The sequence below is a fragment of the Zea mays genome, chromosome 3 (genome assembly GCF_902167145.1).
Source record: "Zea mays cultivar B73 chromosome 3, Zm-B73-REFERENCE-NAM-5.0, whole genome shotgun sequence".
Classification (NCBI taxonomy): Eukaryota; Viridiplantae; Streptophyta; class Magnoliopsida; order Poales; family Poaceae; genus Zea; species Zea mays.
The window spans coordinates 122,041,039-122,057,081 of record NC_050098.1 but is presented as its reverse complement, the minus strand read 5'-3'; the positions used below and the strand labels follow the sequence as shown (position 1 = coordinate 122,057,081).

General features: G+C 41.0%; 1 protein-coding gene and 1 pseudogene across 7 annotated transcripts; one reads left to right on the top strand and one right to left on the bottom strand.

Annotated features, from left to right (window-relative positions):
* Positions 1–4,962, top strand: part of LOC109945083 (serine/threonine-protein kinase STY13-like) — a 44,587-nt pseudogene extending 39,625 nt beyond the window's left edge.
* Positions 4,155–10,787, bottom strand: LOC103650483 (paired amphipathic helix protein Sin3-like 4). 7 transcript variants are annotated; one of them, XR_004857182.1, is made up of 12 exons: positions 10,025–10,787; positions 9,847–9,945; positions 9,577–9,738; positions 8,871–9,239; positions 8,168–8,536; positions 7,460–7,828; positions 6,757–7,125; positions 5,891–6,373; positions 5,664–5,733; positions 5,411–5,538; positions 5,055–5,308; positions 4,155–4,890 (listed from the first exon to the last, which is right to left on the bottom strand). XR_004857182.1 is itself a non-coding variant. In XM_020550285.2 (12 exons), exons 1-11 carry the CDS (start codon positions 10,385–10,387, stop codon positions 5,064–5,066), a joined length of 3,105 nt encoding a protein of 1,034 aa, XP_020405874.1. In that variant the 5' UTR covers positions 10,388–10,787; the 3' UTR covers positions 4,155–4,958; positions 5,055–5,063. The 7 variants fall into 7 exon arrangements, 5 of the variants coding, with proteins under 5 accessions (XP_020405874.1, XP_020405877.1, XP_020405876.1 ...); XM_020550285.2 differs by having other exon boundaries at positions 4,155–4,958; positions 5,664–5,812; XR_002268060.3 differs by having other exon boundaries at positions 4,201–4,958.
* Between the last annotated feature and the right edge of the window lie 5,256 nt (positions 10,788–16,043).

The following is a 16,043-nucleotide window of genomic DNA, read 5'->3' as shown; positions in this document are numbered from 1 at the left end:
ACCCCCTAGGCCTTATATACTCGACTGTGGGGCACTACATGTGTGTATGATGATGATGTGTACCTAAACAATAGTGAACCGACTGAAATTATCTTTCTATAATCTTACCGACTTATCCCTGGTTTGCTACGATATTCAAGGTCGCTGCAAGCGGGAAAGTCGGATCGACGCTGTGGATAGCGCTGAAGTCTGACGAGCCGCTTGGGCCTGAGTCTTCTTCTTTCTCGCGTTGGCCCATTCCACTAGCAGTTTTCCCCTGGCCCACGAAAGGATGACTTTGCGAGATAATAGATCCAAAGCCTTTCGTGAGACCTTCTTGTCTCCTAGTGAACCTGAAGGATATCTGTCCCCCACATATATAGTGCCAAGACCATCAAGGGCGAGGAAAATCTGCTGGGACCACAATGGATTCGGCCGACGGCGGTTATGAAAACGAGTCTGTTGCAACAAACTCGAGCGATCATCCGGGAAAGAAGATAGCCAATCCGGCCCACTTCCAAGCGAGCCAGCGTCCAACGACATAGGAAAAAAAAGAATTGGATTATTACATTAGGTGACCCAAATTGAGGCTAGAAATAGAAAAAGAATAAAAAGGAACGTGGGCTACCTTTGTGGTTGGATGGGCTGGTCAGGTAAGCTTCGGTCACTTTTTTTATTCTTTTACTTATTTCTGTTTTCCTTTATTCAAGTTTGAATTCCAAATTCAGTTTCGAACTTCAAACTCAGGCTGAATGCGCAAACAAAAATCTCAGAATGCGATGCAGGGTTTATTTTTTATTTTTGTTTATTTATTATCTTATCTATTTGAATAAATGCTTCAAATATATAATGTGCACACACACAAAAACAATCTATTTAAGAAAACACTCTTTTGAACACATATTCTATATCTATACTATACTTAAAGCATCAATTTCAACGGTCGTCCCGCGTCATCTTTTTACAAATAACCCCTCACAGTTATTTTAAATTAATCCGTTGCACGCCCATAGATAGCTAAACGGTGGCCCGACATGGGTCAGACGCCTGCGGGCCACAACCCTGGCTCATGCACGTCATGCCAGCCTGCTGACTGTGTCGGGCCAGCCTGTTAGCCCGTCGGCCCATTTGATTAAAACAACGTAAAATATTAAAAAACGATGCAAGAGGTGGGGTTCGAGCCCATGCCCTGATGGAAGAAGGGCGGAAGATACTGGGTGAAGCTGTCTAACCAGTAGAACATCATGCTCAAATGTTTTTAATATTGAACATACGTTTTTTTGTAAAATAAAAAATATAATCGTGTCGGGCCGGGCCAGCACTATGGCCCGAGGCCACAGCCCAAGCACGTCACGACGTTCTTGGCTCTTGCAAGCATTATGTCGTTTCTGAGACCACATTGGTGCAATAGACTCCATGGTGTTTGAGGTTGCTGAATTGGATGGAGCAACAATGATTTGTCACACTAACAGTAAAATGAAAGGTTATTTGTTGGTTTTAAATGTTAGTAATTGCTACGAAGTAGCATAATTTATATGGAGCGCATCCAGTTTTTATTAATGCCTGACTTTAGCAATCACCCCATATTTTGATCCATCTTTTTTATAAGTTTGAGTTCATGTGACTTATTTTAGAAACTCGAGCTTACAAACTTTCTCTTATTTGGTCTTTGTATGGTGGAATAATGTCATTTTATAATGAGGACATATCTGGTGTACATGAAAGATTGGTGCACATGGTGCACATATTAAATCATCATCACTCATTTTAGATCTAATGTCTCTAGTTGATCATTCAATTTACAAATAACACCTTCCACCAGTACACACCACCACGATGGAGGGTGTCTTTAGCAAAATATATCAAACAACTAGAGACGTTAGATCTAAAATGAGTTATGATGATTTAATATGTGCACCATGTGCACCAATCTTTCATGTGCACCAGATATGTTCTCTTTTATAATCTCTGTTCGTTCCGTCAGTCGTTGTGAACTCTCTTCTAATCGGTCACTTTATTGGTCGTGTTGTACCATGACATATTGTATGGAGTAAACAATAACATTAGTCAGCCAAATCAAAAAATATTATACGGAGAGCGGAGACAATCAATAAAAAATCTTGAATTTTTTTGAATAGTTTACGTGGGTATTGTTGTAAGCCGTCACAACGCACGGGCAACCGACTAGTCTAATTAAAGGCACACTCAAAATTCAATGTCTTATTACCTACTTATTTTAAGAGAACATAATCTCCATAAAAAATATTTTAGTTTTCAAGCTTTAGAAAATATTTCAAAGTATAATTTATATAAGAAGCTTTCTAATTCGCTTACAAGAAAAATATATTTACCAAAATCCCCAAATTAGGTTTTTTTACGGTGTTACACCTCCGCGGCGGGACACTCCTCTCTCTCTTTCCCTTAAATTAGGTTTTTTTTACGGTGTTACGTATCACGACGGCGGGATGCCAAGGGGTATTACGGCGCCATGCTCTTATATGGCCAAGGGATATACTATATAATCCCGAGTAGCGCGCGTATCCGTTGCAACTGATCACAGGCGGCAGTCGCGGAGGTCAGTTGGGTTCGTCATGATCCGGAGCTAGGAGCGAGATCTGCTCGCACGGGCCCACCTGTCCAACGCACTGAGCGCACGCGATAGCAACGCTGGAGCCGGAGTGCGGGCAACACACGTAAGTGCCCCGGGGAAAAGAAAAGGAGAGGGAAAGAGTGGGCCGGTCGGGGGGAAGATTTGGCCCATCAGGCGAAGTCAGAGGGGATGTGGCCCGACGGTGTCTTTTTTTCTTTTCAAATTCTGATTCTTATTTCCTTTCCTAATTGAATATTCAAATTCAATTCAAAATTTGGAGTTCAAATTTAAGTTTAAATGCACATCCAAGATTCCATCATGAAGATGCGAAAGTATTTTTAATTACTTTTTATTCCTTATATTTACTTATTATTACATTCCTTCAAGTAAATTCTCTAAAACATATAATATCAAAATAATTCAAACATTGCTCTTTTTAAGACTATGTCATTTATAAATGTGTGATCAAATTTAAAGTTAATCCAACAATAAATCTTTACTCATTTACTTTAGGAGGAAGAAATGTGAAATTTCTATCATGAATTATATAGTTTATAAAGGGCATAATGCATAGATTGAAAGCCTTTCTTTCATTTATTGCTCTAATTTTTAAGTTTTAAGTTTTGGATCTATGTTTTGAATACCAATCTCTTATTGTTATTAATTATTTCTTTAAGAGAGATACACTTTACAAAGAAATGAAATCACTTTAGAAGTCATTTTATCTCAAATCCTTTGGAGAATTCCCTATATCACCAAAATATGATTTTGGGTGTTACAAGTTCCAGCCAACGGCTCCAACCATGACATGACATATATGATTTTGGGTGTCACCAAAACCGTGTTGTTTGGATAGTTATGTAATATACATCCTTTTCTAAGAGCATCTCTAAGAGACACTCTATTTTCGACTCTCTATACGACACTCTATTTACCTCTTCATAAAGATTACATTCTGTATGTAGCATCTCACTCCAACAGACTCTTTATTTAGTTTGGCTAGTCAGCGGCTAGCCAAATTTGACTAGAGAGGGAGCCAATTTGAAGAGCCAGATAGCTTAGCAATTGTTGGAGAGTTATTTTGCTATTGAGTAGCCAAAATTTGGGTTGCTGAGCCATTTGACTAATCTCTTGGAGATGCTCTAACCATGACAAGACATATAACGTCTATCAGAGATGTATGTTGTTGCTTGTGATTCGTGCGGTCCATACGCCGATACTCGATGAAATACGTTGTCTCCAAAAAGGTTTCTATAATGATATATCGTTTTATTCAGGGTATAATATGATTTTACAAAACGTGCTTGGCAAATCGCCCATTTTTTCACTTGTGATCAGCTTACGTAGTTTGTTCACTCGGTGCTGTCTTTACCAAATAATTTGTCTTTACTCTTTTGTACTAGCCTTTTTTCACTTATGATCAGCTTACGTAGTTTGTTCACTCGTCATTTTCTTTATCTTAGTTCATCGGTGCCTCAATGGGTACCACAGACCTTAAGGTTCCAGCCAACAGCTCCAACGGCGGCGGGCGCACCGAGCTACCGCTAAGAGCAATTAATGCTGTGTTGTGGTCGAACACAGGAGGAACACTGAAACAGTATTTGATAAAGAACAGGCGAAGGAAGCTCGCGTACAAAGTCGTTGTTCAGATAGCAATGGATCTTGCTAGAGGGTAAGCATTAAGCAAGACATATATGAAAAAGGGACTTTTAAATTCTTTTAAAAAAATGGGGTCACTATAATCTATACTTCCGCTACTGTTTTAGATCTGTACAAAAAAAAAGCAATCACTGTTGCTGTGTTTCCGTTCTGTACCAGGACAAGTGTTTTGAGCAACTGTTTGGTCTTTTTCTGTCGGCGTCTGCAGGTTCTTGAAGGCAAGCCGTACAACAGGAAGTGCCATGTGTACAGCTTTGGCATATGCTTGTGGGAAATCTGTGACATGCAGACCTCAGCTTTGCAGACGTATCATCCGCCGTTGTTCATCAGGTTTGTTCTCAGTTCCTGGATTCACTGCTGGTAATCGTCCACATACTGAACTGAACATGCATGTGCCAGAACCTGCGGCCTGACATTCTGTGTGTGCAGAACCTGCGGCCTGTCGCTGCTGCCCAAGCCCGATGGCGAACATCATGCACAAGTGCTGGGACGCGAGCCCGGAGAAGCGCCCTGACATGGACGAGGTGGTGCGGTTCTTGGAGGCCCTCGACGCAAGCAAGGGCGGCGGCATGGTACCAGAAGCCCAGGCGGGCGGGTGCCTGTGCTTCTTCAGAGCCCAACGCTTTCCAGCAGTCCTCTGCTTCTTGCCTACTAGTGGCCACCTATTCCCAGCAGAAATAGCAAGTAACACATCATCCCCCTTTCTATTCTTCTCACTGATTTCGTTAATCTGAGATAGTAGAGGTGTGCAAGGTTCATGAGTTTAAACGTACTAGGAAAGTAGCTACCAAGAAAGGATGGTACACAATGAAGAACATGTGCATACCTTTTGTGTTCAGATTCTTGTGTTTTGTTGTTTGGAATAGAAACTGCCGTAGTCAAGAGACTTGTGATAATTTTTTGAATATACTTCAGCCCAAACTTTATTAAAATCTGACTGGCACATTGACCACTCCTCCTGCTTTTGTTTCAGCCTGGTTAAAATAACTGGTAATGTCACACCAGCATTTTTTTGAAGAACATCCACAACATCAAGTCCATGGTCACCATATAGCCACTCAATGCACCTCATATTCAAACCTATGAAGAGAAGCAAAGAGTTCAATGATATGCATGCTGTTCAACAAAAGGACAGGAGACAACCACCAACGCACGGTCAATTGCACATATGCAGATGCTTACTAGTCAAATGTTCATCGAGGTGGATAGAGCTATCAGGTTTCAGTGAGTTGCCTTCCATACTTTCCACCAACTCCTCAACACGCTTAATTGTAACACTAACAGATTCCAACAGCACGTCCAGCTCAAACCTGAAATCATCCAATTCACAAGTTTTGATAAAAATGCCTTACAAACACGGTGATTGTGAACATATTAAGTGCTGCAATGTAGCAACAATTAGGCAATAGTCAAACAGAGAACAAAAACACCATACATGTCATCTTCACATATAAACAAGATTTCTTCATACTGATTTTTGCGCATATGCTTAAACGCTCCACTTCCTGAGGTCACCAATACACAGAAATCATTCAGCACTGAAGCTTCAATGTCAGTCCTTTTGCTTGCAGAAGGTACTGGATACTGTAAAGGACAAGCAAAAATATGTGATGACATGGAAGACATTATTACTATAAAATACAAAGAGTTAGATCAGCTCACGTTTTTAGGCAAAAGTCGGTAACTTGGAGTGCACCACTGACAATTTGACAGATCAAGCTCTGATATTGGTTTGCATAAGTTATACTTCTCTTTGCTAGGGAATGTACTAGCTTCATGAGCTGCTCCTTCCTTAGAATTGAAGGTCAATACTCTTTCAGATTTTCCCCTTTCATTATATCTCTCTTTCTCAGGATCGCTGTCCCCCTCGTTACAATTGAATGAGGACATGGCAGCAATCCCTGGTGAATCATCACCAGTACCCTCCACCTTTCTTTGAGATTTGGGACCAGATCGTTCTGCATCCAAATCTTCATTTTCATATTCGTCATTCTTCCTATTTCTTTTATAATCCCTTCTATGCTGACCGTGGCAGGCATTACGGACTTTGTCCTTCTCAATACACCCTTTTCGAATATCATGCTCAAGATCAAGGCGATCAACACTGGAGTCCGAATCAGCAGCTGATAGAAGAGCTCTCTCCCTCTGGAGATATAGAGAAGATAAGAACATAGCATCTTGAAGTTTAAAGGGGAGATATAGAGAAGATAAGAACATAGCATCTTGAAGTTTAAAGGTAAATGCAGGAACAAATCACTCTGTTCACAAAAGTAATAAATATTTTATTTGAATAAGTCAAAGTATGTAACATTTGAACAACAATTTGCCAACCTATTTACCAGTTCAGTGTACAAAAAAAAGTGCCATCAGTAGATTCACATGCAAAGGATATTTAAGATTATCTTAGTGTTATCGCAATTGTGGATACTGTCCTAAAATGGATATGGCCTACATTGTTGGAGGAGAGTATAAAATATAGCAATTGAAGAAGCAACTAGAATTGAAAATTCTATAATTTGTTGACTCACCTGAACTGTCTGAGCTCTCATGGCAGAATGCATTATAGCATTCTTGTTATCATTCCTAACTTTAGACTCTTCCTCAGGATCGTTGTCCCCCTCGTTACAATTGAATGAGGACATGGTAACAACCCCTGGTGTATCATCACCAGTACCCTCCACCTTTCTTTGAGATTTGGGACCAGATTGTTCTGCATCCAAATCTTCGTTTTCATATTCGTCATTCATCCTGTTCCTTTTATAATCTCCTCTATGCTGATCGTGGCAGGCATTACGGACTTTGTCCTTTTCAATACACTCTTTTTGAATATCATGCTCAAGATCAAGGCGATCAACACTGGAGTCCGAATCAGCAGCTGATGGAAGAGCTCTCTCACTCTGGAGATATAGAGAAGATAAGAACATAGCATCTTGAAGTTTAAAGGTAAATGCAGGAACAAATCACTCTGTTCAAAAAAGTAACAAATATTTTATTTGAATAAGTCAAAGTATGTAACATTTGAACAACAATTTGCCAACCTATTTACCAGTTCAGTGTACAAAAGTGCCATCAATAGATTCACATACAAAGGAAATTTAAGATTAACTTAGTGTTATCGCAATTGTGGAGACTGTCCTAAAAATGATATGGCCTACATTGTTGGAGGAGAGTATAAATTATAGCAATTGAAGAAGCAACTAGAATTGAAAATTCTATAATTTGTTGATTCACCTGAACTGTCTGGGCTCTCATGGCAGAATGCATTATAGCATTCTTGTCATCATTCCTAACTTTAGACTCTTTCTCAGGATCGTTGTCCCCCTCGTTACAATTGAATGAGGACATGGTAGCAACCCCTGGTGTATCATCACTGGTACCCTCCACCTTTCTTTGAGATTTGGGACCAGATTGTTCTGCATCCAAATCTTCGTTTTCATATTTGTCATTCTTCCTATTCCTATTATAATATCTTCTATGCTGACCGTGGCAGGCATTACGGACTTTGTCCTTCTCAATACACCCTTTTCGAATATCATGCTCAAGATCAAGGCGATCAACACTGGAGTCCGAATCAGCAGCTGATGGAAGAGCTCTCTCCCTCTGGAGATATAGAGAAGATAAGAACATAGCATCTTGAAGTTTAAAGGTAAATGCAGGAACAAATCACTCTGTTCACAAAAGTAACAAATATTTGATTTGAATAAGTCAAAGTATGTAACATTTGAACAACAATTTGCCAACCTATTTACCAGTTCAGTGTACAAAAAAAAAGTGCCATCAATAGATTCACATACAAAGGAAATTTAAGATTATCTTAGTGTTATCACAATTGTGGAGACTGTCCTAAAAATGATATGGCCTACATTGTTGGAGGAGAGTATAAATTATAGCAATTGAAGAAGCAACTAGCATTGAAAATTCTATAATTTGTTGATTCACCTGAACTGTCTGAGCTCTCATGGCAGAATGCATTATAGCATTCTTGTCATCATTCCTAACTTTAGACTCTTTCTCAGGATCGTTGTCCCCCTCATTACAATTGAATGAGGACATGGTAGCAACCCCTGGTGTATCATCACCAGTACCCTCCACCTTTCTTTGAGATTTGGGACCAGATTGTTCTGCATCCAAATCTTCGTTTTCATATTCGTCATTCATCATGTTCCTTTTATAATCTCCTCTATGCTGATCGTGGCAGGCATTACGGACTTTGTCCTTCTCAATACACTCTTTTTGAATATCATGCTCAAGATCAAGGCGATCAACACTGGAGTCTGAATCAGCAGCTGATGGAAGAGCTCTCTCACTCTGGAGATATAGAGAAGATAAAAACATAGCATCTTGAAGTTTAAAGGTAAATGCAGGAACAAATCACTCTGTTCAAAAAAGTAACAAATATTTTATTTGAATAAGTCAAAGTATGTAACATTTGAACAACAATTTCCCAACCTATTTACCAGTTCAGTGTACAAAAGTGCCATCAATAGATTCACATACAAAGGAAATTTAAGATTAACTTAGTGTTAGCGCAATTGTGGAGACTGTCCTAAAAATGATATGGCCTACATTGTTGGAGGAGAGTATAAATTATAGCAATTGAAGAAGCAACTAGAATTGAAAATTCTATAATTTGTTGATTCACCTGAACTGTCTGAGCTCTCATGGCAGAATGCATTATAGCATTCTTGTCATCATTCCTAACTTTAGACTCTTTCTCAGGATCGCTGTCCCCCTCGTTACAATTGAATGAGGACATGGTAGCAACCCCTGGTGTATCATCACCGGTACCCTCCACCTTTCTTTGAGATTTGGGACCAGATTGTTCTGCATCCAAATCTTCGTTTTCATATTTGTCATTCTTCCTATTCCTTTTATAATATCTTCTATGTTGACCGTGGCAGGCATTACGGACTTTGTCCTTCCCAATACACCCCTTTTGAATATCATGCTCAAGATCAAGGCGATCAACACTGGAGTCCGAATCAGCAGCTGATGGAAGAGCTCTCTCCCTCTGGAGATATAGAGAAGATAAGAACATAGCATCTTGAAGTTTAAAGGTAAATGCAGGAACAAATCACTCTGTTCACAAAAGTAACAAATATTTGATTTGAATAAGTCAAAGTATGTAACATTTGAACAACAATTTGCCAACCTATTTACCAGTTCAGTGTACAAAAAAAAGTGCCATCAATAGATTCACATACAAAGGAAATTTAAGATTATCTTAGTGTTATCGCAATTGTGGAGACTGTCCTAAAAAGGATATGGCCTACATTGTTGGAGGAGAGTAAAAATATAGCAATTGAAGAAGCAACTAGAATTGAAAATTCTATAATTTGTTGATTCACCTGAACTGTCTGAGCTCTCATGGCAGAATGCGTTATAGCATTCTTGTCATCATTCCTAACTTTAGAGGTAGTGCCTGCCTCCGGAGGAGGTATGGGCGTATCAGGCAAGAAATGAGTGAACTCCTCGAGTAAATCTGGATGGCCGTGGAACAGCAAGGTGACCTGCAGGTAGGAGACAAAAGGTCATTCAAAGCAAAGCAGAAGAGAATTACGCACTGGCAATGTCATAGCACAAAAAGGACGTGTGGAGAGAAAGCATGATATTGGTACCTCGTCGTAAACATCTTGAATGGGCTTGTTATCCATGCGGTACATACTGAGGATTCCCAGGAATGACTTGTAGACATGTTCCTCCTGCTGGAATCGTATCTGAGAGAGAGAGGGATAGGTAAGGTAATGAGAAGGATGCATGATTGAGGCAATAGGGAGGGAGGGAGAGACAGCAGACCTTAATCCTGTTGACAAGGTTGATGGCCCTGGGATAATCGACGGGCTCCTTGTCCTCGCTGAGGTCCTGAGGCCTGATGGCATGCCCCTTGGGCAGGAAGGCGTTGATGCCGAGGACTAGGTCCGGGTAGCCGTGGAAGAGGGTCTTGACACGGGCGATCAGGCCGGCGCTGTCGAGCCTGTTGCTCTTAAAATCACGCATGACCTGGAGGAACTGTTCGTACGTGTGCCGCTTTTCCTGGAAGTTGTCCTTGACGGCCTTGATGTAGGCGAGGGCGTCTCTGGCGGTGAGGCTCCCGCTCCCACTCCCGTTCCCGTTCCCTTGCGCCGGGGAAGGGGGTGGCGGCGGCGGGGAACGAGCCATGTGGAAGGAATCTGAGGGCAGCCGCCCACCCAAGGAAGGAATCGAAGAATGGAGAATTGGTTCGGATCGGATCGGATCGCCTAATCCTTGATCGCCTTCGTCCACCGGCGCCGGCGGCGCCGGCGTCTCGCAAGTCGCAGCCGACGAAGCGACGCCCAAACGTGGGGAGATAGAAGGATCTATCTAACAAATGAGAGAGCCGATTCCAGACGAAGCGACGCTCACACCTCGAGTCTCTCAAACCTCACCACACCAGACGGAGATGGAGACGATGGATCACGTATTCACGAGCGCCCTAGCGACGGGAGAAGCAATGGAAACCGCGGCGGCAGCAAACACAAAAACCGCGTGGGAAGTGAACTCAGGCTGAGCAGCGTTTATTTATAATAACTAGCGGTGGCGCCGGGCTAGAAGAGTTTCAGTTGCTGGTCCTCATCTTCATCTAGATTTTCCACGGCTAAACGATCCAACGGACAGTGTATTTTGAGTGATGTGGATAGTCTGATTAATTAGTTAGGCTATCTTCAGCAGTTTACTAATCTTTATATATATATATTTAAACTTTATTATATAAATAGTGTAGTCTGTAATACAAAACCATATAACTGAACTATTGGATACGATCTTAGAGACAGATAATTTCAATAAAACTAGTAACCGACGTATATCCTAGGCGTGTTGAAAAAATTAAATGATCCAACGGACGTTGTGTTTCGAGTGACGTGGATAGTTTGATAGGTCAGTTAAAGGCAATTCTTTAATATCGGACGACCAGATTTTCAACAGTTAAAAGATCCGACAGACATTATTATCTTTTGACTGACGTGGATAGTTTGATATGTCAAGCATGCTTTAATATATAAAGATATCGGTATTAGAACTAGATCTAGGCCTTTCTTGCTCATCAAATACTCCATCCGTCCACATGATTTAGTCATTTTGGGTTTGTTCTATGTCAATCATTGTCAATTTCCATTGGTTATACTGGATGTTTTATAAGATTTTACAAAATAAAAAAAAGTTATTAGATTTATCGTGACTTAAACTACCATACTATGTAATTCTTTTAGTTTAAAATAATTTAATCTTATATATATTATTGATCATAGCTAAAATAGTTTGACTTAGGACAAACCTAAAACGACTAAATCATGTGTCCTAACCACTAGATATTAAACCATAAAATAATACCCTTGGTGGGGATCATGGGTGTGGTGTTCACTACCATCTCGTTCATCAGTGAAGTTTTGTGCTAGTATAGCAACGGTCGGGGAAGCGACGTTGGTGACGGTGAAGATCGGTGGTGGTTTCCCATCATTGGCTGCGCACCCTCGTGGATTAGTGTTAAGGTTTTGTCGGTGGAGAGTACGGCTCAGACGAACAACATGCATTTAGTCGCCGGCCTCCTTCCTTATAGTTGAATGTGATGGGAGCCACCAACCATGTAGTGTTGGACGCCCTCGATTAGGGTGCAGATCAAAGGCCCAAGATGACAATTGGGCTATCTTGGTGGAGAACAGTCCAACATCCCCCTAATCTCATCTTTACTTTAAACTTTAACTTTAACATTTTTCACTTGACTAGTTCCATCACAGATAAGTGCATAGAGCATGTTTCATCATCATGGTCAATCATTGATTGATTTAACAACTACAATACATGTCTCTGGTTCGAAACAGTTACTTTAACTTTGGGCCCTTTTATTGTCTAGGAATCATAGGCTTTCCCTTAAACACATGCCGACTACTTGTTCTCTGAACATGTTGGGTGGTAAGCATTTTGTAAGCGGGTCCACAAGCATCTTTTCAGTTTTTATATGCTCAAGACTTATAATTTGATACCGGACCTTATCTTTCACAACATAGTACTTTATGTCAATGTGTTTGGCAACACCACTTGACCTATTATTGTGAGCATTGAAAGGGAAATTGGCCTTAAAGCCATTTCTATATTTGTTTTGGTGCTTAATGACCATCACAATCTTGTGAAGTAACTATTTTGTCAAGTATATGGTCACAGGTTCATAAGGATATACATCAAAAGATAAAATCCAGAAAATCGAAGGCACGGACCGCCTAGGCCTACTGGTAGACTGTTCGCGATACTTAAAAATAGGTTTGGACAGGAACGATGTTGATTTGAGAAGAACTACGGATCGTCCGAAGAAAAATAAAGTACTCTTCGACACCCGTGCGTACCGTCCGACTATCAATAGCGAACCATCCACCTATTCAAAGTCAGATCAACCAAATGTGCCAAGTTTGGTAAAAATGTTTTTAGCGCCAAGCGCAAACTTTTTGGGTCTACTGGCAGACTGTCTGTGATATACTTTATCTAACATCTAATGACACTTTTAATGTGATTCTAGCCGTTTATATAGACATTGCAAATAACGGTTGCGATCTATCCATTGATCTTACAGGCTCGGACCGTCTGGGGTGAGCAAGCGAACCGTCCTCAATTGGGCAAAGCGATAGTAACGGCTAGTGTAACACCCTGAATTTGTGGGTATAAAATTTCTTTTCTAATATCCACCAAATTCAGGTGTTACTCTCTTTCTTCCCTTCTTTTCTACCCAGGCGCCGTTTTCCGCCGTCCGAAACTACCCAGGCGCCAACACCCATCAAAGTGACCCCGCCTGCACCAAGCTGTCCCCACCGTGTCTGTGCTCGTCGTCTCGTCATCGAGGTAAGCGTCTATCCCTCTCTCTCTCATCTTGTCTACCCCTTGTGCACAGTGTCACCTAGAGCCCGTCGCGTGTTGGTGCCACACGTCATAGGCCGCCGCTGCTTGCGTTGTAGCCCATGTCGCGCGTGATGTTTGCATGCGCCCTCGCTGTTGTTCGCGTAACATTCGCACACACTACTTCACGCGTGTCCCGCGGCGTTCACGCACGAGAATAAATTGTTTTCGCTTATAATCACTCATGTTAATTAATTAATTACTTGTTTAATTGTTAATTGTTAGAATATCAAGTTAATCGAAACTAAGCAGTTGTTTTAATTATATTTTATAAATGCATGTTAATATAATTATGCCAACTTAAATGTTGTATTTAATACTCGTTTAGCATAAACACATTATCTATTAGCGATTCTCGCGTATCGTCGCGTTGTTCGCACATCGTTCGCGCGTGTCGCGCGTGCTGTTTCGCGTGTTGTCGCGTGTGCCGTCACGCGTCGTTCGCGCGCTGTTCCACACATGTTGTGCGCGTAGTCGTAGTTCATTTGCAGGTTCGTGCGCGCGCCGCGCGTCCGGTTTATACTTTGTTTGCATGCTGTAGCACGCGTCACGCGTGCTGTTTCTCGTATGTTGTTGGCACGTGTCGTCGTTCCCATAAATCGCTATTTATAATTTTATAATTAAATCATATTTTTAGTTGCTGGTTATTAAATGTTATATTTAATATTTGGTTAATATAAAATGACACAATTTAGTAGTATTTGTATGTTGCGTCATCTATAAAATTTAGTACATGTTTAAACGCAGTAAGTCTTATGTGGCGTGTTCATGAGTATAATCCGACTAGTTTAAAAATATGATTTTCAATCAAATTACAATTTGGGTTAATGCCACATTAGATATTTCTTTGAAGTATCTTCCGCAAATAATTTATATTAATTAAAATTGACCTGGAACATAGTTTACATGTTTATTATGCAAACCTTCCGAAAACCATATTGTTTCAACCATTGTCTCAATTTCGGCGCCTCTTTGCTCGCGCGACCATAGAAGTGAGCTTTATCTCGTATTGCATGCGTTTTTATAATGTTTTCCTTTGTATGGTGTAATGTTCTTATGCATATATATGTTTGTTTGTTCATGCCTGTTTGTATTCGCTGCGCGTCGCGAATAGGTCACGATCTATTCCCGAGCTTCGAGGAATCGACGGTCAAGCTTCGACGACCAAGAGATCAAACTCTTCGAGTTTTACGAGGTAGAAGATCCTGAGCATCTGTTTGGTGAAGGCAAGTGTCCTCTAACCCATTTATGTCATATTCACATGATAATTCACTTCCACACATTACATAATTAAAACCTAAGGATTGACTAGCTTTCTATTCACCTTGTCCTTGATTACCTTTTGGGTTATTATGGTTAGCTTTATGCTAGTGCTCTACTTTAATCAATGAACATGATGAGATACAATTATGATACGATGTTTTTAATCTGGAAATGTTGATGGACTTGTGACACAAAAGGGGGCTCGGGTTGTTTCCTTAGTACCTCTCCGTAAGGACCTGTTTGTTGAGAGACCACTCGGAAAACCAGTGCAGCCATGAGGGTGGTATGGGACGCCCTTAGCCAAGTAATTAGAGAAGTCTTGTGTTGGGTGCTGGTTTTGGTCATTGGGGACGGAGGCATCTGTTATGGCTCCTATATTATCAGGCGTCGTCCCATGGGTTTTCCTAAGGGCAGAGGGTATAGGTTTGGGTACGTTAGATGGTCTCTATGCAGTGGTCATTTCCATCATCCGCATAGTGAGGATCCTAGGGAAAAGCCACGTAGTGACACCCTGCCAGACCACTTAGGAAGTGATCAATGGGGGGTAGCGCTCCTTGGGAAGAAAGGGAATCATGGCTCATGGGTAAAGTGTGCAACCTCTGTAGAGTGTTATGAAATTGATATGTTAGCCGTGCTCACGGTTAAGAGCGGCCTTGGGATCCTCTTTGATTAGAGATACAGATGGTTCGAGATACTATGGTTCTATTTATGGATTTGGGTACGATGATGATAATGATGTTCCTCGATGAGGAAATGATTTCTGAGTTGGTTATTGCTAAAACTTGGCTTCTACTAATAATAAATACCCGACGAATTAAAAGCAACAGCTTTGATCCTAACTCCACATAAAGCTAGTCCACCTCAGCCAAATGGGACATTTGCTGAGTATGTTGATGTGTACTCACCCTTGCTTTCACAAAACACCAGGTTGCCTTTGGTGCAACCTATGCTCAGTTATAGGAGAAGAAGGTGGCGAGGCGGATCTCCAAGAGTTCTAGGACTTCGACGAGTTCGAGGATTAGGCTAGCGACCTCCCCCCAGTCAGCTGCCTGTGGTGGGTTTGTTTATGTTGGCTACGTTTCTATTATGTGCACTTTGATTTATATTATGTAAATGACTCTAGTCAGTAATATCATTACTTACTCTTTATTATTATTTGAAGCATTGTGTTATGACGAGTCATTTATGTTATCGTTGTGTATGTGAATTTATGATCCTAGCACGTACTGTTGGGGGCCTTTGTCTTCCGAAGGTCCTCAAAAGCACGGCTAACCGTCTGTTATCAGCATGTTACTAAGTGTCATAGGAGCTTTGTCGCCAGAAAAGCTTCGGTGCAGATAAATGGAAGCGCGACGAAGCAAGCTTCGTTACGTTGACATAGGAAGGCGACGCAAGGAGAAGGTGTTGTCCAAGCTGCTAAGTGTAAATGACAATATTATCCCTGTGATATTTGTATACTTTGTGTGTAATATATGAGGGCATGAATGTAATATCGTAGGACGTTGTACGACTGCCTATAAATAGGTGAACAGTACCACATACTGTTCATGCTAGATTGGAATTGCTTTCACGATTTTGCCTTCGAACGAGCCGAAGGTACAAATGTAAAGTGCATTATGTATTAGTTTATTAATCTACGATATGGATTCTA

Bases quoted from the DNA above. Each gene is read 5' to 3' on its own strand.
- LOC103650483 (XM_020550285.2), bottom strand. From the start codon at position 10,387: ATGGCTCGTTCCCCGCCGCCGCCACCCCCTTCCCCGGCGCAAGGGAAC. The intron at 7,126-7,459 runs GTGAATCAACAA...CTATATCTCCAG, and splicing joins TGAGAGCCCAGACAGTTCAG to AGTGAGAGAGCTCTTCCATC. The intron at 5,813-5,890 runs GTGAGCTGATCT...TGTCCTTTACAG, and splicing joins ACCGACTTTTGCCTAAAAAC to TATCCAGTACCTTCTGCAAG.